We start from the raw sequence: 25,602 nt of genomic DNA, 5'->3' as shown, positions 1-25,602 counted from the left end.
CATAATTCGACCCGTTCCAGACAGAAGATAATATGCTCGTCCGAGTTGTCCAAGTTGAGCTCATCCCTGTCGCTTTTAGGGCAAACATTACTCCGCAGAGTGCCTGGGAAGAGCATCGGTTCCTGTGGCACGGCGATGAGGCGAGGTCGTAAGACATTTTGCTGAATTTGCGAGATGTCCAGTCCGTCAACTGTAATTGAACCCGAGTCTGGGTCCATCAATCGGAACAATGTTAGTAACAATGTTGACTTACCGCTGCCTGTCCGACCGCACACAGCGACCTTGGCTCCTGATTGTATCGACACGGTGACGTTGTCAAGGGCTCGACAACGATCCTTGCCATTGTTTGTAGAGTACGAGGCTGCAACTGCGTTGAACTCAATCTTTCCCTCAGATGGCCACTTTTCTGGTGGTTGAAGAGGCTGCAGGCTCGTGGTCTCTTGGGGTGTGTTTGCTACAAAGCTCCTGAGCCGTTCGATTGCACCCAGCGAACTTTCCAGGCTGGTCCAATTGGAAATCAACTCAACCAGCGCTGAGCTTAAACTCAGGATGTTAACAAGGCCCAGCGCAATGGCGCCTGCACTGGTACCTGTGGGAGCCAGCACCGAGAGTGTTATGAGCAAAATAGCAAGGCAGCCAACAAATAGTTCCAAGACAAGCTTAAGCCAGCATTGCGCCCCAAGAAGTAAATAATGCGGCTTCTGCGAATCATCGAGCAGTCTCAGTGACGCCTCCTCAAAGGCTGAAACCCAGCCGTAAGCCTGGATTGTCGATACGCCATCGACAGTCTCCAACAAGTGAGAGTACAATGGCGCTGTAGCTTCCAAATCTAGATGTCGTAACTGCCGCGATGTCCTGAGATAGAAGGACTGTATGCAGTAAAGGACAAGGATGATAAGTGGTAAAGCTACAATGAGATACTTGGAGCCATAGAGTACCATGCCTGTCGATGTGAGAAACGAAAAGAGTCCTGTGAGAGTGTTAGCCCGCTCATCAGTACCTGGCCAGGAAGGAGCTTCAATCATACCCCAAACACTTAGCCATAACCCTATGGGAAGATGGTGGTTGAGAATTTGGTGATCTTTGCTAAATCTGACGGCATGTTAGCTACCACCAATTCTGTCTTCAGCCAGCAGAGCTCCCAGTCAAGGATATACAGTATCACAGAATGATATTGCTCCGTGTACAAGGTACATTTGACAATTAAACACTATGTTTTCTGCTCTCTCATAGTACAATTGGTACTCACCGATTAATCAAGTCACCCAAATCAGTCGAGACGAAGAATGACAGCGGTGCACTGATTCAGTTAGTCACCATCACTCAGAGTAAGACAACAGGAAGAATACTTCATGACAGTCTTGAGTAGAGCAAAATGTAGTTTTCGAACAGACGACGTCGTCACAACAATGATGACGAACCTTGACAATTAGTTGTTGTTCAATGCAGGATTAGACGACACATACCAGATGGACCATCCGAATACCGCTAGCCCGAGCACCTCGGCAAGAGCATAGATGGCGAAGTACCAACCAGTGCTCGTATTTGGATTCTTTGTATTGGCAGTCGTCCAGATCATGAGCCAGATTTCTGTACAGGTGGTCAATTTAGGCTCCATGGTAAGAAGCAGCTGATGTCCTACCAGGGAAGATGTTCATAATCGCGTTTCCAAGCTCTGAAACAAGAACAATTGCTAGGTTCTTTGGCCCAACTGCTTTGAAATAGTACAGGTATAGTGAGAAATCTCCTGACGAGCGTATCTTGACGTCAACTTCGTCTGTCTTGCGCTGGGTCACTCTGGGAACGACCTCGGATAGTGGTGTCTCCTGGCCCGTTTCTTCACGAGGTTCACCTTCTTCATTAGAGGATGATATTAAACTTTGTATACCAGTACTGGCTTTAAGTTCGTCTAGTGATCCCTGTATGACATGACCTGGGAATTTATCCCCTAGTAAGATGATGCTGTCTGGGTTATCCAAGAGATGCACTAGAGTCTTTGAGTCAGCACGACTCGATGGCAGCATTCAGACCATGAAGTGAGTTGCTTACAAGCATGTGTGGCTAGAATCACAGTGGTTTTACTGCTTCGAAGCAGCCCCTTTGGCCCGAATACTCGATTCCAAACGTGTCGTTGGGTAGACCAGTCCAGCCCACTTAGCACATCGTCGACCACGACGACTGATTTTCTTGCGTATAATGCTCGAGCCAGTGACTATTTCGTATTAGAGGTTTGGTAGGTAATATGAAATGAGGAAACATACTATGCGTTGTTTCTGCCCGCCACTTAACGACAGTCCCTTTGTTCCAATCAGGGACATGTCTCCATCAGGTAGTTGTCTAAAATCTTGTTCTAGTGCGCATGCCGATATTACCGTTTTATACCAGGCCTCGTCGATTGTCGATTGTCCCAGGATATTTGATTTGACCGTGGCATTTACAAGCCACGTTGTCTGGGCACAGTATGCAGCGCCTGATGAATGGGCTTTGAGGTATCCCGTCGTTTGGAGCTGGCCCAGCAATCCTCTTAGGAGAACACTCTTTCCGGAGCCGACCTTGCCTGCCACGACAGTGAAGGATCCGGGCAGGATAGAGATGTTCATGTCTCGCAATACGGGGTCATCTCTGGACTTGAATGTGATATTTGCGTCTTTGGCAGCGATGACTGCTCCGTCTGACGGCTCGGCAGACTTTGAAGTAGCCTGCTCGGCATCCGAGCCCGATTCATTTAGCAGGCGGGGAGACACGGAATCTTTGTAGAGCACTTTGCTGTTCTCGCAAGTTGCAATAAAGTCCTGTAATCTCGTGAACCCCGCAAAAGAACTAACAAAGTTGGGCACCGCGAAAATCAGCCAAGACAACGGACCCGTGACAAGTCCCAAAATGCTCATGGCGGTAAAAGCCTTGGCTATGGTAAACTTTTCGCCCGAGTCTGGCCCAAACGAAAGCAGTGCAATGCCAAACGTCAACACTGGCGCGAACCGCGGCGTTGTATTCCCTGGCAAAGTATCAGCAAGAATGTTCATACGCCGAGGGCGATTGATACCGTATTGGTATACCTAGTAAGTTCATGAGGGTAATCAGCTTGCGGTAGAATATAGACTGTTCCATTTGAATGTTGTGGAGGTGGATGATTGCCCAGAACCATGCATCGACGAGGCCGAGCATTTTCGTCTCCTTCATTGAACCCAGGACACTGCTCGTGTTGCTGATTCTATTTTGTGAGGCTTCATTGTTGGCTTTGACTGCCATTGCCATGTACTTTGATAATTGGAATGTCCCAAGGAACGAAACTGACATGGTTAGGATACAACTCGAATGGCTCACATAGACTTCTTACATAGGACAGCAATGGAAGGGCCGATGGTCCCCCAGCCCATTTGCATAGCAAGAAACCACAATGCCAAGCCGAGTTCGATGGGCGTTGCCCAGAGTTCGTGAATCTGGGTGAATGCTTGATTGATGGTGTTGGTGTCGGCTGTGATGAGGGTAAGAACTGCGGAACTCTCCTTCGCTCCGGACTCTAGATCCGTTGCGTTATGCAGTATAAATGACACGAGACAGCCACGGACAAGGGTGAGCATTCGGTTGATCTTTTGCTGTGAGAAACTGTAACCAATCTAAGGATGTGAGTGAAAACGTTGACAAGGCGATGGGGGAGAGATTCATACCGCAAGTCCAAAATACAGCAACGCTGTTGCGGGAATGAGGACGTATCCCACTTCTGGGGGATATGCCTTGTCTGTTCCTTGGTACTGAACAAAGAGAATGACTCTGTTGATCAGGAACGGCTGGGACATCTTAAAGACGGAGTAGAATATCCTTGGGGTGACGCCTGCGAGCAGGGCATCTTGCGAAGAACTGAGGAGAGTTCGAAGCAGCGCATGCTTTCCGGTATCTCTGTACCGCGGCCAATGGACTTGCATACGGTGTAGTAAAACCTCAGAGCGGAGTTGCACATCCAAGGGGTCTAGTTTTGAGGTTGACAGGCTCGTTTTATACCCTGTGGCAAAGAGGTCATTCAGCCACCACAAGACGCTTCTGCTGATGATGCCACTGGTGGCTTCGGGACCGAGAGATGTGCCTTTTTCAATGAGGATTGACTTCTTATTTTGAGACTCTAGGAGTAAGAGTGCAATCTTGACGGCTAACAATGCGGAGAAAATTGTCGCCAAGGGTTGCACATCATCTAACAGCCAGAGAGTTCGACAATGCACCGAGTCAAGCAGCGCAGAGAACAGCAGATAAACACAGAGTATGCTCGACGGTCTCACAGACCGTTTGTGCTCTAGATATGTTAGGATTGTTATGGCCACAGCATCCGCAATGCCAAGACCAGATGCCGCGAGTGTAAATTGCTTAGCTGGCACGATATGGCGTAGATTCGTCCAATTGATAACTAGAGCAACTTGAAGCAGAAAAAATATTAAACAAAGGGCCTCGGATGCATGTTAGCGTCGCAATACTTCTCACTATAATCTTTGCTTTGGAGAGGTAAACACACCAGCTTCAAGTAGATGGTGAAACTCGCCGAAACCTTGGGTTTCCGACCAGCAAGTTGCCATACTTGCAATGGCGTAATTACGAGAAGCACGGCCGAAGGAATTATACTGAGCATTGATTGTTCAAACAAAAAGGTAAAGTCGAAGCGACCGTCTGCACAACTTGCGAATGGCCCGAAAGAGCCGTCGCAACTGGCAAAGCCAAGCCTTCGGAAGACATGGTGATACGACAGCATCATCAACTACGCCGTGCAAGCAAGAGATAAATTCTTGGCGTTGACATTCAAAAGGAAGGGAACGTAGCTGAGGCTTGGCATGAGTTGTGTGTTTGCGCAACTTGATTAAACAAGTTCAGAGATGCCTGGAAATCAGTTGTTGGTTTGGACAACTCGGCTTTGGCCCAATGGGGCAGGCAAATAAGCATTAGCTTGTTAGTTCTGCAACAGCCATGACGGGATGCAGACTGTTTTAGAATGAGTTGGAAAGATGCAGTGTCAGCATGCGGACTCTAGTATGAACATCGGGTTTGGCAACAATGGCCGTGACAGCAGGTCAACTTCTATGCCAACCTACATTAATTGATAGGTAAATGCCATCGCCGCAGCCATTGTGTATTCATCCGTGGTCTGGACGAAGCGAACTAGTTGGCTAAAGTCGACACAACTCCCACGAAGCCTCTTTGCTAGTCGCAACTGTGTATTCAACACTTTAGTTCGAATTAGTATATTATTGTTAATTCTTTCCACTCCCCATACTCCGTATACTGTACAAGTTCCTCGAGCCGTCTTTGGTCCAGCCACTGCATTTGTGGTTCCAGGCGCCGATACTGCATTAGGCTGGTGGATGGAAATTGAATGTCATCTCTCCGCTTTTCAAGCAACACCAGAGCAACACCAACAACACATCCGATTGACCATTTCGAAAAAAAAAAGAGGCAACAGTTTCTCAAATTGACACCTAGAACCGCCAATTCTCTAGCGTAGACTCACATCTTGGACCTGCACAAGCCAATCCCAATCTCAACATGGCTCACGCCCACATCAACCACTCAAACATCCACCTCAAATGGTCCAACAAGATCCCACCAGTGCTCACAGTCGAGTCGGGCACGGAGCTCAACTTTGACCTCAAAGACGGCTTCAACAATCTAGTTCACCCGAAAACTACGGCCGCGGAGCTCCCAGGTCTGGATACATCTCAAACAGACCCGGCATTCGGTCCCGTTGCCGTGCAGGGCGCCGAACCAGGCGATGTCCTGCGAGTCGATATCCTCGACCTCACACCCGCAGCATACGGCTGGACAGCCGTCTTCCCCAACTTTGGCCTACTGAGCGACGAGTTTCCCGGGCCTCATCTCAAGATATGGGACTTGAGCACAATCTCAGAAGGCTACGCTGAGTTCAAAGAGGGTATCCGAGTGCCCACACAGCCGTTCCTGGGCGTCATGGGCCTTGCGCCGCCGCAAGAAGGGGAGTTGAGTACCATTCCGCCGTATAATTGGGGAGGCAACATCGACTGCAAGCACATCACCAGGGGTTCGAGTCTTTATTTGCCCGTGCAAGTCCCCGGTGCTCTATTCAGCTGCGGCGATGGCCATGCCGCCCAGGGCGATGGTGAGATATGCGGTACGGCCATTGAGACCCCAATGAAGGCTCGACTTCGTCTCACACTTGAGAAGAACAAGCCGTGGATTAAGTCTCCGCATTACCTGACTTCATCCGAGGTCAAAAATCGGGCGAACAACAATCGTGGGCAGGAGTATGCTGCCGTTGGAATAGACGACAATCTTTTGGAGGCTACTAAGAAGGGTCTCCGAAGTGCAATCGATTGGCTTGTCGGGGAAAAGGGCCTGACACGGGAAGAGGCGTACATGCTATGCTCAGTGGTTGCGGATTTGAAGATTGTCGAGGCTGTCGACATGCCTCATTATGCTGTAGCTTGTTCAATTCCTCTGAGCATTTTTGTAGATAAAAAGTAGAGACATATTTTTCGCCGCAGCTCATGCGGCTAGACCAATGCACATTTTCTACTTGCCGACTCATTTAAGGCTCTCATCACATCAACCTTTGGTGTCAGTGCCGCAATTTGTTTTGTTTGCTACCGCGCATGAATGTGCTGAGACAGACATGAGTGCCGTGAAAATAATACACGACATATATAGCCAGTGCTTGTCACACATTGGTGATTTACACCAACATGCGAAGCAGGACGAATTATCTCCGATTCGCCCTGCCACTCAGCCATCAAACATCTAGCCAGCCTCATGCAGCTGAAATGTCTCCACCAGCTGCATCTGTCATGGCCATCCATGCAGACCAGTTGACCTTCAGAACATCGAGATGCATGCACTCGATGTGTCAAGTAAGAAAAACTGGATCCTGGCCGAGAATTTCGTGAAGCGGCACCGGCAGCGTCAACAGCCACCCACTTGGGCATGAATGGAAACCCGAGCCAATAATCAAAAGGGCCTTTGAAACTTGTCAGCATGTTGCTCCACTGATGGGAGGACTAGACCAAGGAAGCCAGCGTTTGCAGTTAAATGTCGGTATTCAATGTCATGTTGGTTGCGCCCTCTCCGCATCCCATCACAACAAAGGGCGTTGGCCACATGGTCTTGACCTCTTTGAGTATCAAGCGGATGACTCCCCGTAGTATTATAACTCCGAACGACCGACCCCACGATAAGTATTTATCCATAGCTGGGGCATCGTGGATCTGACGTCTCTCCCATCGTCAGTATTTCAAGTTGAATTCAATTGCGATTTCAAACGTATCTTTCTTAGAAGCAAGACGATGAAGGTCACCGCCGTAAGCATACCTGTTCCAGCTCGTCATCATCATTGTCCGCTTACAGAAACTCCAGATATACGTGTATCCCATCAAGGCGCTTCGTCCAGTCCGCCTTGACAAAGCTCAGCTCACCTCGCAAGGAGTTCAATATGACCGCCGCTTCATGCTCTGCCGTGTGGACGATGCGGACCCTTCCAAGCTTACCAAAGTTCAAATCGACAAGGTGTATGGCTGTGGGCTCTTCAAGCAAGAAATCGTCGACGACAGCATTCACGTCACGTATCTGACCCCCAAGGAACCTGTCGTCCCTGCACATCCATTGCAAAAAGATGTCCTCAAGGTCTCGCTGAGCCCAGACACGTCCGACTTGGACACGGTGGACTTCGACTTGCACCTAAGCATGGTGACAGCGTACCGCATGGGTTCCAAGTATGACGAATGGTTCTCCGCCTGCTTTGGCTTCAAAACCATCTTGATCTATATCGGAGACGGACGCCGCCCCGTCCTCGGAACGTACGCTCCTCAAGTGGAGGGCCCGCCAGAACAACGAGGTTGGCTATCCACGATATCCAGCTATGTCACTGGCACCCCGCAAAGTGCCAAAGAAAAGCCGTGGCTGGCCTTCACAGACCTGGCGCCTTTCCTCGTCGCCTCGGAAAAGTCGCTCGCCAACGTGAGAGCCCGAGTGCCCTCAAGCGACGTCGCAATCACAGCGTTCCGCCCCAACATTGTCGTGGACGGCGAGGCGGAATTTGATGAGGACTTCTGGGCCGAACTCTCCGCCAACCATGAGCCCTTCCTCACTCTTACCAAAATGTGTAGCCGCTGTCCGTCTCTCAACGTCGACTACGACACCGGCAAAATAGCCGAGGGCGAGAGAGGCACGGTCCTCAAGAAGCTCATGTCCGACCGACGGGTAGACACAGGTGCCAAGTACAGTCCCGTCTTCGGAAAATATGGCTTCCTGAACCAAGGACAGGAGAACATGGTTCTCTCCATAGGCGACGAAATCACCGTTACCAGACGCGCCGATGACCGACCCGTTTTTGACTGGCCCCTACGTTCTCGCGGCGCCGAGCCCCAATTCTACAAATACTCCTAAACACATTGCCATCATCGTGGCGGCCAGAATGTTGGGGGAGACAAGACGTCTCTGTTGTGGAGATTCAGCCCGGGGAATTGCCTTTCTATTCTTGTTGAAAGCTGAACATGAGAGACAAGAACCGCACTGTAATTCGTTGTTGTCTCACGGAAAGCGGAAACATATATTTGCAACCCCTGTTTCTTCTTATACACACGCCCCCTTGTATTTCTGTGCTGGTCATTTGTTTCAACAACAATAATTTCGTCGGGTCCACTGAGAGACGGCAAACAAGAGATACTTTGGTCTCATCCGTTTCAAGTGTCACGGTATGTAGAAGGGAAGGACGGCGGCGGAGAGAGATGGGCGAGATATTGACGATCTGCCAAACATCAGGTACGAAGTTGTAGTCAGATGGCAATTATTCACAGGCTTTTGCCATCCTGCATCGTCAATCGGGATGGTTATGTGGCTAGAATGTGGCCGCTTCAGGGGCGTAACCTTGTCGGTTTGTCTTTTGTGGAAAGTCTGCATCTGCAACAGCACCCATATCAACGGCTCCGTTGGAGAGGAGGAGAGTGTTGCACAGGCCACATGCCGCTCGAACGACTGCCGGATGCGAAACAAACCTGCTGGTTTCCCCTCTGGAGCCTGCAAGGCATTCGAGCGAGTTCTGACAGTCATGACGAACGGTCAATGTGACACTCGCGTCTGGCCTTATGCCACGCGTCATGGCGGTTCCCCAGCGCAAGCAAGGCCATGGCGTTTGTACGTCGGCATAGAGGAAATGGACCGATGCTTGTCAAACACTGTAGACCATTAGACACGGAGTTTTGGGGAGTACGTGGCCCCGTTGTTTCTAGAAGACTGTGCGCACAACAATGAGTGGGGTGTTGTCGAGATGGTTTGGTAGCACAAACTGGAACGGCAAACGACCGCACCACCATGCATCTCTTCAGAGAAGTCAGAGCTATATTTCGAGAATTGACTGTTTGCACGCACCTATCAGCTCCCAATTTGCCATTGGATGTAGTTGTTCGTACCTCGCCTCCCCATGGGCTGTCCAGATCACATCCCCGGAACTATTGCATCCCCTCAGTAAGAGCCGACATGGGCTTACACGCATCAAACATCGTGAATAGTCATTGATTGTTCTATCCCATCCAATATCTTGGCTTGAGCCATACCTACCATTCTAACCCCAAACACCGAACCAAGGCACAAGCCGCAGCAAATGTATCAATATCCCTAGTCCTTTCTCATTGCCATGTTTTTGCCCGAGCAGACCACTGTATAAAACAATAACGAAAACAGAAAATCTATACCACAGATAAAATGGGACTTCCGTTTATAAAGAGTCCCTGAAAATCCCTTAGATAGTTTATGGCTCCTGACAGAAGCTTGCGCCTTGTCCCATATCTTGGCCGTGTCAACTCCACGGAACAGTGTGTCGTACCTTGATTCATCGCACCGCACCGCGGATATGCGTTCCAAGGCGACACAATTTATTACCGATATTGGCTATGCTGCCTGAGTGCATGCTCGGCAGACGTGCAGCTTGCAGTAGACGCACTCAAAGATCATCCAATGTGGACCTGAGCAACAGTATCTGCAGAGCCATTGCACAAGTGTGGTATCACACTTGATGAGGTTGAAAGAATGCGCACATGAGTTCGCCATGATTTCTATGGTGAGCGGTGTTTTATGTTTTGACGTCGTTGAATATTGCAGAAATCGGCAATCGATCAAGGGCAGGACACGATGAAGCTGGTATTTCTTTCTGGCAGAGTTGCATTAGTGTGCGTGCACGGTTTGTAAGGTGCTGAGAGTTCAAACCTTGCGTTTTCTATTAGAGCAATGAGCAACCAAGACCAAACTGTTCTAATGGTAATGGTCTTGGGCAGTCGTGAGACGACGAAGAATGGTTCTAGTCGAAGTTGATGGGCAAAGCAAAGAAACCGGGGTCTCAAAACACGATGAGAGCTGTGATGCTGAGAGTTGGGAGAAGGAAAGTTGACAAGAGAGGATATGGAAGGGCTTTAAGTATTACGCCTGGTATACTTGACAGCCGACGAAGATGGGAGTGGAGGTCTCTGACAAGCGAAGGCGCTTGAACCAGGTCCTGTGAGCCCAATCTCAACGAAGCAAAGTTGGACAATGCGTCAAACGAGATTCTTGATGAACGGTCACGTCTAATCGTACCGTTGTCCCAACGTTGCCCTCAAACGGGGTATCCAAGGGACTCCTGTAGGGACCCGGAATTCCGAGTATGCGTTTGTAGAACTGGTCAAGGGGTAGGTGACGATAACACAATGAGCAAACAAGCCCGAGAAGTCTCTAGATACAGACGCTGTCTGCTTGATCAAAGCGAGCACCAAGGTTATTTGCACGATATGACCTCGATGGTGTCTGGTGGAAGGGAATGAGCCACAAGAGAGAAACAGGCAAAGTTCCCCCAATGGCAATTTTGTACTCGAGCCGGGAGGAAGGCAGGAGTCAGCAACCCAAACCAGGTAGTAGACAAACTTGCGGTGCTGAGCTCCTGCCGGTTTGGAGTCAATACCAAAGGGAAGGACAGGGAAGGGAAGGCAGGAGCGAGTCGTTCCAGAAGACATCTGGCGCCAGGAAGGAGCTGGGAGGCAAAAGCCGGCCCGGGTGGTGCTGGCAGCTGCGTCAGTCAGTCTGCTCTAGCTCACCTCACCAGACCTCACCAGACCTCGAGTCAACCTTCACTCGTCTATCAAGCCCCCGGCACGCGAGTCTCGACTCCATCCATTACCGTCAATCCACCCTTTGCACTATCAAGCTGTGTTAAACACTAAATTATAGAGCGGCACATGGTATGCCTGTTCCTGCCTTTGACGGTTGCCCAATAAACTATCAATCTGACCTCTGGAGCCCAAGACACCTAGAAAGGCAGCCGAGCCATGACCCTGGTGCCCTGGACTAGTCCGGCCGTAATCCCGGTCAATGTCATCGATGAAACGGGACTGGCGTGCTTCCAGAGACACGGTAGCGGGTCGTCCATGGGCAGCGGTGTGGTGCAGCCTTGATGAGGCGTTGTTCAAGTTGTCTGGTGTCTGATGCTTGCCGCCATGCAAGTCTCCAAAGGTCGCCGACCCGCATTGCGTTCAGAGCAGGGGATTCAAGGACTGAGCCATGGCGTCGGAACGAGCGGTTGCAGTGTGTAGCCAGAGTTCAACGGGGTACAGCTGGGCAAATGTGGCGGTACGTTCCATCCATGATTCAGGGCCAGCTTTGATTTGATGATGAGAGGCTCACCACAGCGGACAACAGAGCCGACGCGTGCGCAGCTTGTCTCTCCCCAACCAAAGGGGGCTTTCTGTCTCCATGACTATTTGCCATCTTTTCGTCCACTGACAGACCGAATCAAACTGGCCTCAAAATCTGCATTGGTATGGGCAGCTGAAAACAGCGGGGCACAACGTCGGACTGCGGACAATTCTTTGCTCGAAGGGTTCTCTTGGCCCGGAAAGAATGAGCTGGAGCGGAACCACGGGGTATGGGGAAGTGCCTGGCTCCGTACTAGTCAACAACGAATCCCCCGCGGGTATCTTTATACTCTAGAGCTGCATAATGGTCTCAGGCAGAACGAGTGTTCTCTGGACGCATGGCCATGTCGACCCTTCAGTCCGCGAAAATTTGGAAGGGCCAGCAAGAGAGAAGGCGTAAGTGACTTATCATTCAAAGAGAATCTCGGCATACATGGTACACCATTTTGTTCGGTTCTCAACCTCTGCATTCATACTCTTCAAGCATTTGTGGATGAAGCAAATCGATCTACACAAGTAACCCGTACAATCAGGGGCCGGTGCCAGATTTGACTGCTCCAGGCAGCATGCATCGTTTGGCCATGCAACCGACAGATCCCAGCAAGTCACCAGGTTTCCACTTGCGGCGAATTGTTGGCGTAGCCCTGCATTTTGCATCATCCTGCATGATTGAGGCGTGGTACAAACTACCAAGACTCTGCCAGTCCGATTCCCCAGCTGCCTCGCATGGCTCAGCAGGCGACAGGTTGCCTGCTGTTTTGAGTGTCTGGTTACATTTTTCTCAAGGCTCCTTTGAATAAGGATCATCCCTTATTAGATCTTTAATGTTCAGACCACCCTTGCTCCTGAAAATTTGTACCCGCCAAACTTTCTTTCCCGGTCAGTAATGTCCCTTTTGCGACGGCAAATGCTCCCCACTGGTTGAGACGTTTGCTTATTATGCACAAATAGTTCATGACACAAGAGAACGTAACGCATTGTCCATGTAACCTACGAAATGTCAGCAGCTTGCAACACTTCCATGCAATTTCCTTAGGCGTTTGATAACTGCTCCTATTCTGACCTAGGTACCTGTTCAACAGCCCTGGCAAGCCATGTCACACGTCACACGGGTAACTTCTGAAAGGCTGTCCGTCCTACCAGTCTCCAACCAAACGGGCCCGTTTGGTCTTCCATCGAACTTCTTTTTGCTGTTCTGCCCCATTCGACTAACGCGGTTATACGGAGTAGGAATAACGGGGTACGCAGCCCCTGGTTGATTTACCACAATGGCTGGACAACATGCCTGACACCAAGTGGGCTGGCTAGTAGCTTACTGGCACAAATCTTGCAATAATAAATGGCATCCAAGACCTTTGAGACGTCCAAAGCAAAGCCTTTACCAACGCTGATTACTCACGTCGCATTCATCAACGTTGGGGTGGCATGGAGGATGGCAATGCGCCGGGGAGCTCAAACAAAACTCAGCCTCGTGCAGAGCCACGTATGCAATGGGCATTCCTCGCTGTTTCTAGTATGCTTCCAAAAGAAACTGCGGGCCGATCTGCCGCCGATCACAAATTTTGTTGGAAGCACCAAAAACCTAGGCTAATGCTTCCTTGGCCATGCTTCAGCAGGGATACGCTTGGTTTGCTTTTGTCTCAGCACTCTCCAATTCGGCGCTTTTTAACGACGCAAACTACGACAAACATCCCTCGTGCAAGGATAACAACGTGGCAGATTTTGCGAGTTCGAAATGGGCGGGCGACCAACCTGGTTACCTCGAGCCTCATGTCTAGTGCGGGTGATTCACCACGGCCGGATTCTCTCAAGGACAATATCAGAGCCCAGACTTACAACCAAACATCCACTTCCGTCTCCTTTCCTCCACTCATCTGGCTGGAGATGACGGTACCGAATTCCCTTGGACCAGGGACAGAAACTGCGATCCTCTTATTGGCTTCTTGCACATGTTGAAGTTGGGCACAGAAATCATTCGCGCAATGCGACTTTGGCGCCGGTTTCGACTTTTTTTCATAAGCAATCAATTATCCGGGAAATAATGACTGCACATTTTGACTAGCTGGCTAACAAAGGACAACCGAAGCAACACGACAGTTATGTGATAGTGACCTGCCTGGGTGAAAACAAGCCCCTACGATGCCTTTCTTCTTACTGATACATAATATGGTTACCCTTAGCGTAGCGAACCCATTTTACGGATATTGACGTTGTTTATATGATGATGACCCAACTTCGAGCAAGATTTAGTCAAATACCTGGGCCAACTCTAGGGTCCTCTTGTTGTCTCACCTCCCTGTGTGAAATGAGGACACTGAAGGGCCGATATCTCTCGCAACTGTGAACTCATTTGGGCTTGGTCGCGAGAGTTCAAGCATGAATGCTGATGATGTCCGGCAGACGGTATCCCTAACCCACAATTCCGACGTGAGACTTGGTTCGTCAATTTTTCAGCAGTCTCCAAATGACTTCGGGCAATGTCTTATAGCAAGTGTGAACGAAACAATCCACACTTCGGGACTTGTCATATTTGCGATAAAGTTTTGCCTGGTCGTGGGAAGTGGTGTGCTTGCAACAACACCAGCCTGGCATGGTGGCCTCAAACACCTGCCGTCCAACCCGCAAGGGAATCCACCGAATACCTGATGCGAAGTACGTGTATCCAGGCATCGACCTGGTCCATTCTTACCTGGACGGTGCACAGCATATCTTCGACAGGCGTTTCCCCAAATTTTTGAGCCATGGGGCCTCGGACAACACTGTGCCCACGGGAGTCTGCTCTTGTCGCAAGACCCCTGAGGGCTTAATGATGCGCCCTTGTGTCGTGCTATTCCCCCCTAGGTAGTCCGTTGACAAACACGGAATACTCAGTGAGGTTCGGGGAACTCAAATTCGGGGAACTGGGGTTTGGTCACGCCTCGCCTGCATTTCGATCCCGATATGTCGCCAGCAAAAGTGCTTCCCATGCATAAGGCGACTCGGTATACCTGATTATTCAGCAGCATTCGCATACACATCCTTGATATTGACAGTGCTCACATGCGGTTCCTTTATTGGCCATTCTCTCAAGCAAAGGCTTTTGTCAGCATTTTAATATAATTACATATTCAGAGTACTCTGTGATGTGCGACCCGCGCAATGAAGGAAGGCTGGGTTTTACTTCAAGCAATTTACGCACATGTCTGAACCAATGATGCCTTGGCATAACCGTCATTGGGGCATGCCGCAGATTGGAAACGAACATGGGTGGAAATTACGTGAACCCAAACCTTTGCTTCATTGATCGCAATTCGCTAATCACATTTCATATTTCACTGCCATCGTCATCAAACAACCACGGAGTGCTGCCGGGTCCAGGGTGTTAGATCCACTGCCAAGGCAGAACCTTCTCTTCTTGTGCTTGCGCACTCGTTTGTTTCTATTCTATGCGTCTTGGTACTCCATATCTACATGTGCCCTATTTTCGGAACGGCTCTTTCTCTGCTTCTAGAAAATACTGCCCCGTCCAAGTAAGATTCGTGCTCCACTGGGGACTACACCTTACCCAATGTGTTTCGCTATGTGGATTTACTCGTGCTTATTATGTGTGATAGTAGACTGCCGACCCGCCCTTCTGCGGCTTGTCACCAACATTCAAATGACCCGCGTAATCGTAATTGTAGGCATTGCCAGTTTGAACTGAGGCGTCAACCAAAAGGGGGAGTTGTACTGGTTTGTTCAACCGGTTTCGTCTCATTTACTGGGGTCGCCGTATCCTCCGTTCCCATGTCAGTACCGCCAAAAAGTAAATCTTTTGGTGGTAGAGCCTTCATCTCGAGTAGCTCAGGCTCGCTAGCCATTCGTTCTTGCTCCTCAAAAGTAAAGGCGTCTGAGAGGTTCACTGCCAAGAATGTTTTGGGTAATTTGACTCTGGAAAAAGAGAGAGGGAATGGTTAGTAAACAACACTGAACAATCAACCTAGAAGTTGCACCATGGGCTGCACCTACTGGTTAAACTTGGCTCGAAGTGTCTTGATGACCTGGAGCCAGTCTATGTGTGGAGTCAAGCTGCGTCTCGGGGCACAGCCAATGCAATGCCGACTATCGAGCTGCACGTGCAGGGGATCGAAAACGTGGCAACCTGGGCTGATGGTGATGCGGATGCTGTAGGTGAACGTCGACTCATCATTGAGTGTGCTTTCTGCAGGTGGTTTAGTCTCCGACTCGTAGAGCTCGAAGCATATTTGAGATAAGTAATCAAGCTCGGGGATTGTGCTCCGTTTGATTTTAGTCTCAATGCCGCCCTCAATGATGGAATTGAGGAGCGTGTAGATGTGGGATTCCTTGGTAAAGTAAAAGAAAGCCTTGGAATCTGCCGATGCCTGCATCTCTTCCAAGTCCTGGACAATCTCCTTCAAAAGAGGGAGCGACGTCAGCAATCCAATTTCAAGCTTCTCGCTGTCTGAAATGCCGTACTCCTGTGGACAGATGAAATCAAACAACACCTTCGCCAATCGATAAAGCTCTTGCAAAGGCTCCGTTCGAGGGTCCGACTTTGTAGCTGCCTGGTTGGCCCCTTTGTACAGACGGAAGTATTGCTCGGGCGGCGCTTCGTCATTCATGTGTCTGAGGTTATTGAGGAATGATCGCCTTCGAAACAGCTTCTTGACAGATCGATTTGGGACATCTGTCTTTTCAGAGCCGTCAGAGCTGCCGCTTGGCCCTTTTTCGCCTTTTGCATCGTCCGATGTTTTGACGTCTTCGGAATCTTTTGGCTTCCCTTCCTTTTGAGAGTACTCGTCCTCCAGCATACTCTTTGGGGGCGTGAATACCCATTCCAAAAATTGGCGATTGTGAAGAGCGTCGAATTTCATCGTGTCGTAGAGTTCTGATATTTTGCTTGGGTCTACCTTATCGCCGTCACAAAATTCAGAAAACAACTTCTCCCATCGTTCACGGAACAACTCAGCATCTTCGCCGCTACACCATCTGGACTGGATGCCGTTCACGGCATTCACGGCTGAAAGGGAAGAGATCGATGCTGAGGAGCCGTCCATGCTGAGCCTTTCCGAACTGGGGTTGGAAATGGCGCCAAGGGAGGAGGCGGCGCCATTGTACAATTTGCCATAGTTGTACTGCATCACTCGTCTGTGAAAGTTCATGAGTTGAACTACCCGAGTTTGGACTTCGGAAGGCTCAGGCATGTTCTCGGGCCAGGCGAACTCTGCTGGACGCTCATTGCCCTTGCGAAGCAGCCCTTTCAACTTCTTCTTCACTTTATCCATTTCATCCTTGGCCGCATTTGAGTCGTCCAACAAGTCTTTGCGTGTGGTGATAAAATCTTCGGGCAAATCGTTCCGATCCAGAAATGAGCATGCCCAGATTTGAGCGCTTGCACTCACTCGTCTTTCAGAGCTGCTAAAAACGTGAACTTCGTCGAAGATGTCTCTGTTTAGGAGCATCAAGTCATTACGCATATTTTCGCCCAGTTCTTGCGCCTGGTACCGCGCCGAGTGAGTTGGCTCGCCACCCCACTTGACAATGAGTTGAAGTTTGTCCAGGACCAGGCTTTCTTCCGCAGCTGTGAATTTGGACATGGTGACACCGGAAAGGGAATCATGTCTCTTGGAATTGGATCGCGGTACGCACTCACTGCCATCGCACTCGCCAACCTTGCCTTCTGAGACAATTTTATCTGCATCATGTCGTGCCGGTGGTAGTTCGACAATAGCTGGTGAGGACTCGTCGGGCTTCTTTTTCCGAAACATAGGTTTGATCTGAACCTTTGTTCCTGCCCAGCTTCCCTTTTTCACTAGCACATTGCGAAGAGCCCTGAGCTTTGATCGATCCTCAATCCCAGCCTCGTAGGCTACATCAACGGCTTGAATTACGCTTGCCAATGCAGCTTCTCCAATTAGAAGCACTTCTTCTTGATGGCCCTTGAGAAGAGCAATAAATGGCTCAGTGTGAAAAGTAAATTTGTACTTCTGCTTTGGCGTTCGGTCCGCGTGTCGGATGACAGACACCATTCCCTTCAATTTCCACGCATGCTTTGGAGGAGGAGGTGGCGCCTCCGTCGGCGTCTCCTCATCTTGTGCTTGCGTAGGCGGAGCCGAAACAGGTCCGGACTGAACGGATGAAGCAGCTGTAGATGTGCCGGGCAAGGCAAGTTCTGAAGGTGGTGGGAGGAGGGGACTTGTAGCAGTGCTTGGAACCGTCGAATTGAAAGTACTCTCGGGGCGAGGAGATGCTGCTTCACCAGTTGCTTTCACGTCGGTATCGCCGTTTTGCTGCTCCGCAGTAGCTCCTTGCCCCTTTGTAGATCTCGACGTGACCGAAGATGCAGATTGCGATATTTGCTCGCGGTCTTTGCTCTGTTGCGAGCCTCGACTCATGGGGTCAATATCCGTTGCCTCTGGAGAAGGTAAGGGCGGTGTGGTTCCTTCCCGACGCATCTTGTCTTTGACAAAGAGTTCCCGAAGAATGTTGGCGCAATGCTCATAGTAATCATCGTTGTCCTTGACAAAACTCCAGCCATTAACATCGATAACGTAGCTCTTCCCAGCTGCTCGGAGCAAATCAAAGCCGCAAACGCGCTGCCCAAATGTTGTTGATATTCGACTAGCCATTCCCCTCTCTTCAGCGCTTAGACTGGTGACATATCGCAGTTCCTTGCCGTGGGTGTTGCGCCTGACGATGCCATCTACTACGGGGGATTTGCGGGTTTCTGCGTGACAATAGTTTGGTCCGACGGTGTACGCCTTGACATCCTCAGCATTGTCTACCTGCATGAAGCTCTCGTAGACATAACTTCCTTCCGGCTCAGTGATGGCTCTTGGCACAGTTAGATCTGGAACATAATCCGAGCTCTTGTTGCCAATTTTTCGAAACAACTTTCTGCCGCCACCTCCCGAGCTTTTAGCAAAGTAAATGATGATGTTATGGTCTTCACCACTTGTCGGTTTTTCAACAAAAGGCTTCTGCAAAACTTTGCCATCGACACACAGGGCATCTCCATCGTCGATGAGCTCTACCGTTGTCGGTCGAGTTGCAGTGGTTGTGTCTAGGGGGTCGATGCTGATCCCGGAAATGTCCTTAATGTGCTTTACCATGTCTGGTGTCAAGATTTGTGGTCCACCATCCCGATTTACTTCCAAACGATTTGGCGTTCGTACTTGAACTTTATCAAGCAAACGAAGGCAGACCCTACGATCCCACAGAACCTTTTGCATGGGTACATCATTGACACAAAATGGTTTTCGAGTCTTGACGTAGGCGATTGCCTTTTCCAAAGGGAATCCATCCGAGTAGAACGATATCAAGTAGTCGCTAGTCATATGTTAGCAAAGCGAATGACTCTTGAGCGTCGACTGCTGGCCACCAGCCTGAGGATGGAGCTATGCTGTTTGTGTTCACCGACGAGGGGCAAGGGGCAAACATACCACATCGGCCAATTCTCAACCTCTACAAGGAAGAAAGATTAGCACACTTGTCTTCTTCCTCAATATTTCTGGCTTTTAAGATAAAAGTGAAACGCCAAGTTTCGAGATAAACTGCAAATCACATACCTTCGTCAAGAATGACTTTATCTCCAAAAACAACGACATCAAAGTCTCTGTTTGCGATGAGGCGGTTCAGGATGTTTCTGCTTGGTTTGCTTCTCGCTTTTATATCCAATGCACAGATTCCTATAGTTCCCCAAGGAGCAGGTTTGGCTAAGAATTGGTCAGCGAAACACGAAAAGTATCGGTCGTTTTGCATTGGTTAGACTTGACTCACCTTCCTCTCTTTCGCGATATCCGCCGCGGTCGCTTCCTTGGCTATGGGTGCTAGTTGCACTCCCGCTAAATCGTCTCTTGGCTCTACTTCTTGACCTATCAGGTTGAGTGCGTATATTTGAGTCAGTTCGTTGGTTTCTCCTCATCAAATCGAGAGGCTGTGAGTGAGGGTCTCGTGTGGTGAGATTGTGCTGGCCATTGGTGCCAGCCCCATTGGACGAGGAGGTCGTGGCCACGACGTTTGATAATGCAGGCTCTGGCGGTGTGCCAGCAGATGCTCCTTTTGCTGACGACATTAGGCCGGACACGGAGCGAGGTGGCGCTCCAGAATCAGAGCCGTGGGCGGAAGAGGAATAGTTTATGATACCCCTCGCAGAGGCCAGGGAGTATATGGAAGTACTAGACAAGCGTCTGGACTGAAAATCTGATAGAGAAGACTGCGTCGTCAAGGCCGGCTCTGGCAACCATCCGTAAGTGAGGTTCTCGGCGTTAAGTCCAGCGCGGATGCGCAAGGTATCCGAGTGAGTCGGCGAAGGATGTGGCTCACCAAAGACTAGCACGTCGCTGCCAGCGTCTGATAAGGCAGAGTGGGTTCGGGAATGTCGAGAACGAGAACCCTTTACTGGAATTGGGGTTGGTTGAGAGGCTGTAGAGTAGGACGATCGCTCAGAGTTGGTTTCGGATGAAGCAGAATCGACATTACGATTCTTCCTACCGGTTATGGAGGCAGCGATGGACGACGCTGAGATTTTGCGAGAGTGGGAACGAGAAGGTGTCGGTGAAGCCGCAGGTGTTGTCGATTGGTGTTGGTGTTGGTGTTGCAGGTGCAATCGAGACGGCTGCCCTTGACCAGTGCCGGCTGTACTGGAGGGGTCTAATCGAATCTCGCGATGTGTAGATGACAGGGAGGATCTGTTCGAGGACTGATCGTTGATGGAGACATTGAGAGTGGTGGGATTGAATTGCTCTGGGCTCGTAGGGTCCATGACGGATGGTGGCCGTAGTCGTGGCACTGGGGCTCCCGATTGAAAAAAAGTCTGTTGCCAACCAGATGGAAGACCAAGCCAAGCAGAAGTGGATGGCCGTGGACCTGAGCTAATGGTAATGGTGGCGAGACCGGATGTTCAAGTGGGAACAGCAGCATCTAGATGGAGGGGAACTAATTTAAAGCGTTTGATCAACGTTCCCAGCTGGAATTGAACCCGGGGGATGGGATCCTGCATGCATGCATACATGAGTTTGGTTTGATGTAGACAGACCGGACCGGACCAGATCAGATCAGATCAGATCAGACATGGATGACACCAGGCTGAATGATGAATGATGAATGATGGCAGCACAGAGACTTGCCCGGACCTGGTATGAGTCCAAGTGCCAAATACTTTATCGATGAATGTGTCTGGCAAAGTAAAGAAGAAATGTCGGTCCAGCCTCAATTAACCAGCGAGGCGGTCAATCAAATTTTGAACAAATAGCGGCGCGGATAGATTGATTGATTGCTTGATTGATTGGGTCTTTGACTGTTGGCCGCTGCTGAATGCTGATGCAGTTGTGACCAGACTGAACGCCGAATGCGTCTGTCTGTCTGTCTTGTCTGCGTCGTGTCAACTGCAGAACGCTTGGCGAGCAATGATGAATGTCTGGTTGGATTATACAACATGCGTGCGTATTTATGATCCTTTTTTTCGATGCAGGGTTCCAGAAAAACAAGTCAAAATCAACTCTCCGAAGGCGAGGGAGCATATGCAGCCAAATATATCCCATCTTGCTTCCAAACAAAACCCTGATCTTCTCTCTCACCCAATAATGGCCGATCAATGCTTCCCCAAACAACATGCAATTGCTGGGGTTGTCCCCCGTGCAGCACTAGTCTCATGTGTGCAAACCGTTCCTCTGCGCCATTGATTGCTAAAATCATGCACACCCCCTATGAACCAGAGTGCATGTGTTGATAATCTGCCTTCATGCCATCCGCTCGTCTTGACGTTGACGAACTAATGACAGCCCTGCATTTGGGCATGTGCTCGTGTGCTCACATGCCCAGCAGCTTCGTTGGTGGCGGGGTCGAGAATCTGGCAGCTGGCGAATGGGCTTGACCAACTTGGGAAGTGGGGCAGCAATTGGCAGAAACCCATCTGGTGCTTCTCACCGCCCAAATTTTTCTGAACGTTTTGGAGATGATGTGGTTCAGCAAAGGCGCCGGTTTGTGCTTGATGTTGGCAGACAACGAGAGCCTTCGTCCCACCGACTCCGTTGGGAAATAAAACAATGCCTCACTCAAACCCGGATGGACCTCTGGTCAAGCGCCAGAAGGTTAGGTCCAAGGCATCCTCTGGCAACGAAACCGCCAATTCGTCTCGTATTTTTGCTCCATTCCGAGTATGTTCCAGCTTGATTCCTTTGGTGCAATCCAAGCTTAATTAACTAACGCTTCTATCAATCCAGACTGTTGGCCTCGTCTCACCGACAAGTGTTCCATTCACATCAATACCTCTAGGCAAAACCACATTCCAAATTACGACATCCGTAGGCAAGGCCCTACAAACCTATGACCTCCGCCGGGGATTGAATCTCGTTTTTGTCACCCGCCCCCAAACTCCCGCCAATATCACTGCGACTTTTGCTTGGAAAGAAAACATTTTCGCAGCATGGGGGAATGGTATGAACGGCGAGGCTCAAGGTCTCTGGGTGTTTCAGCGAGGAAAGAAAGTGAACCAGCTGGAATTACCCCTCGACCTCAATGAGCCGATTCAGCAAATCCTCGTTTTGGGTTCCTGGATAGTTGCATGCGCCTCTACGAGAATTGAAATTTTCAAAAGTGCGACTTTCGAACACTATACCACGATTAATACTATGGCCACGAACAAAGGTGGAAACGAAATCACTGGCGGCGTCATTAGCATGCCCACCTTCTTAAATAAGATCTTTGTTGGGCGTAAGGATGGATGGGTAGAGATTTGGAATGTCAGCACTGGCAAGCTTATATACACAATCTTGCCCCCGGAGCCTGATTGTGGTTCTGTTACTTGCCTGGAGCCTAGCCCTGCATTGTCGCTGATGGCGATTGCCTACTCATCTGGCACCATGATCATCACTGACGTTCTGATGGACAAGCCTGTGATCCGGATCGAAGCTGGAAGCTCAGAGGCTCCAGTCCAGTCAATATCCTTCAGGACCGACGGAACAGGTGCCGGACATGATGGCAGAAAGGATGGTGTCATGGCCACTGCTAGCAGTGCCACTGGCGATGTTACGTTTTGGGACTTGAATAAGGGTGGGCGTGTCATGGGTGTTCTGCGAGGTGCTCACAACCCTCCATCCCGTGACGGCAAAAATGTGCGTGGAGGTGTTAGCAGGGTGGAATTCTTGGCCGGCCAGCCCGTCATTGTGACGAGTGGACTTGACAACTCACTCAAGACTTGGATTTTTGACACTACGCCATTTTCTCCGATACCGCGGATCCTCCACTCTCGGAGTGGCCATGCCGGACCTGTTAACTGTCTGCATTTCTTGCCTACTGACTTTGATGGTTCTGAGTCTGGGAATAAGTGGCTCCTGAGTGGTGGCCGTGACAGAAGTCTTTGGGGATGGAGTCTGCGTAGGGACGGTCAGAGCACGGAAATAAGTCAGGGGCATTTGCGCAAGAAGGCGAAGAAGATTGGTATTTTGGCTTCCAATCCGCTGGCTCATGGACCGACAACCTTGCTAGAAGACCTCAAAGCGCCTGAGATTACGAGCATTGCAATGTCCCTCAACAGAGATGGCGGCATCGGTGCGATACCAGGCAACCCACCAATATGGCAAAAGGGCCACAGCGACAGCAAGAAGAAAGTCGACGCCGAAATCAGTGGCATGACTGGCTGGGAAAGTGTTGTGACAGCACACAAAGGGGATTCCCACGCCAGAACTTGGTTCTGGGGCCGGAAAAGAGCAGGAAGATGGGCTTTCCCCACCGGCGATGATACCAATGTGTCAACTGTGGCGATTAGTCCTTGTGGAACGTTTGCTGTGGTCGGATCCGAAGGTGGCAGTATCGACATGTACAACCTGCAGTCCGGTGTGCACCGACAAAGATTTCCCTCCCGATTGACACCTTCACAAGCTCGACAAGTCAGACTCCAGCAGTTGAGGCAGGCAGATGATGTCGCCCAGTTACAGGCTGGTAGTGGGCAAAAGTTTCTCCCAGGCACTGGCAAACATACCAAGGCAGTCACAGGGCTAGTTGTAGATGCCATGAACAAAATGGTCATATCTTGCTCTTCGGACGGCAAGATCAAGTTTTGGGACTTTTTGACAGGAACTCTGCTTGATCAACTTGACTGGGCGCCGATGACTTACCCCATAGCATGCAGGTATCATGCTGCCAACAACCTCCTAGCATTCGCGTGTGATGACATGTCTATACGCGTTGTCGATATGGAGACAAAGAAAACTATCCGTGAATTTTGGGGTCCAGAGGAATCTATCAACGACATATGCTTCTCTAGCGATGGCCGATGGATCATTGCTGCCTCCAACGACAGGACTATCCGAGTTTGGGATCTGCCGACCAGCCATCTTATTGATGCAATTCGCCTGAGCAAACCCTGTACTGCGTTAGACATGTCTATTACTGGCGAATATCTTGCTGCCAGTCTTGAGGACGAACCTGGAGTTGCAATCTGGACAAATAAAGCCTTATTCAAGCATGTCCCAACAAGGCAAATCTCAGAAAAGGAGATTGGGCAAGTCTCTGCACCGACAGTATCTGGAGAAGGAAACCAAGGTGTGCTAGAGGCGGCCTTTGAGGACGACAAAGAAGAGGCGGATGATGCAATCATCGCTCCCAGTGTTGATCAACTGAGCTCAGAGCTCACCACGTTGAGCTTAGTTCCGAAGAGTAGATGGCAAACACTGTTGCATCTTGACTTGATCAAGGAGCGAAATAAGCCAACCGAAGCTCCAAAGGCCCCTGAAAAGGCTCCTTTCTTTCTACCCTCGACCACAGGCTCCAAGGCACTAGGCCAACCGAGTACGACGGATGTTACAGAGGACGAATCCAAATCACGAATCACAAAACTCGACAAGGCGCGCTTCGAGGAACAGTTTTCGTCAAAGCTGCGTCAAGGGGCCGAAGCTGGCGACTGTACGTATTATTTCTTTTGCCCTTTTTTGCAATTTTCGCATTTAGCTGCAATTACAAGTTACTAACACTACCAAAGATGGCGCGTTTGTCGAGCATCTCAAGTCCTTGTCCCCGTCAAGTGCGGACCTTGAGCTTCGTTCGCTGTCAATTGGCAACGGGGATGACGATTCGAATGAGCTTCTTCATTTCATTCGAGCACTGACCACGCAACTGAGAGCGAGGAGAGACTACGAACTTACCCAAGCCTGGATGACGGTGTTCCTCCGGCTACATTTCGACGTTGTTATGGAGAGCGAGTCTCTCCTGGGCGCATTGGAGCAATGGAAGAGCTTCCAAGAGAAGGAGTGCAATCGCCTAGACGATTTGGTGGGTTATTGCAGCGGTGTTGTTAATTTCCTAAGGAATCCTCGCACATAAGTAGCATACATGCCAGTTGTATATGGCCAATTTATGAATTTAGCATCAAAGATGTGTTGAATGCTTCGCTCCTGTCACAAAGAGGCGGCCCTTTTGTGTACCAATCCCCTCCAATGGATTAATATCCTCGTTCCCAAAACCCCAAGGGCGACAAATTCCGTAATATACAATACCCCAATGAGGCATTCTTACAAGACCATCCTCATATTCGCTCAAATAGTATGTCGAGCATGACTCCAACCATCCTGTCCCCATTCCCATCATGGGGAGAATTAGGAAAGAAGGCTAATCCAAGACATCACGGATAAGACAGCCGCAGAACCAGAGAAAGAGGTACCCGATGATAGTGTAGGCAATGCGCCAGCAAATGGTAGCAATGAGCTCGTCTTGCAGATCATAGACCATGATGAATTATGAAGTAGTGCAACGGGGTTTTAAACGCTAGCTTATTGTTTGCTTGTTTTTTTCGATGAGAATCTGCAGGTACTGGGAAAGAAGAGAGAGGGAAGAGTATGCCTTAAGGAGTTTGGGACTGTCTTTATTTATCTAGCTAATGGTAGTTTAATGTTGAGTTTGCTTTGGTATAGGAGTAACTTTTACTTGGCAGTGAAAGTTCAAACCGTTAGCTTCTACGTAAAAG

At 49.8% G+C, this 25,602-nt stretch overlaps 4 protein-coding genes across 4 annotated transcripts; 3 read left to right on the top strand and 1 right to left on the bottom strand.

Annotated features, from left to right (window-relative positions):
* Positions 1-5,523: 5,523 nt before the first annotated feature.
* Positions 5,524-6,477, top strand: VFPPC_13773 (acetamidase/formamidase; the record flags this gene model as incomplete). Its single annotated transcript, XM_018291545.1, has 1 exon — positions 5,524-6,477. One exon carries the CDS (start codon positions 5,524-5,526, stop codon positions 6,475-6,477), a length of 954 nt encoding a protein of 317 aa, XP_018145886.1.
* An 815-nt stretch (positions 6,478-7,292) lies between these two features.
* On the top strand, positions 7,293-8,391 carry VFPPC_05173 (MOSC domain-containing protein; the record flags this gene model as incomplete). Its single annotated transcript, XM_018284410.1, has 2 exons — positions 7,293-7,307; positions 7,363-8,391. 2 exons carry the CDS (start codon positions 7,293-7,295, stop codon positions 8,389-8,391), a joined length of 1,044 nt encoding a protein of 347 aa, XP_018145885.1.
* A 6,958-nt stretch (positions 8,392-15,349) lies between these two features.
* Positions 15,350-20,406, bottom strand: VFPPC_05170 (inositol pyrophosphate synthase; the record flags this gene model as incomplete). Its single annotated transcript, XM_018284407.1, has 5 exons — positions 15,350-15,572; positions 15,651-18,971; positions 19,085-19,106; positions 19,211-19,357; positions 19,422-20,406. 5 exons carry the CDS (start codon positions 20,404-20,406, stop codon positions 15,350-15,352), a joined length of 4,698 nt encoding a protein of 1,565 aa, XP_018145882.1.
* Positions 20,407-21,688: 1,282 nt separating this feature from the next.
* VFPPC_05169 (snoRNA binding protein) lies at positions 21,689-24,962 on the top strand (the record flags this gene model as incomplete). Its single annotated transcript, XM_018284406.1, has 3 exons — positions 21,689-21,799; positions 21,866-24,545; positions 24,622-24,962. 3 exons carry the CDS (start codon positions 21,689-21,691, stop codon positions 24,960-24,962), a joined length of 3,132 nt encoding a protein of 1,043 aa, XP_018145881.1.
* Between the last annotated feature and the right edge of the window lie 640 nt (positions 24,963-25,602).

The sequence above is a fragment of the Pochonia chlamydosporia genome, chromosome 3 (assembly GCF_001653235.2).
Source record: "Pochonia chlamydosporia 170 chromosome 3, whole genome shotgun sequence".
NCBI lineage: Eukaryota > Fungi > Ascomycota > Sordariomycetes > Hypocreales > Clavicipitaceae > Pochonia > Pochonia chlamydosporia.
Note: the sequence above shows the minus strand (reverse complement) of the source record. Positions and strands in the feature narration are given on the sequence as shown.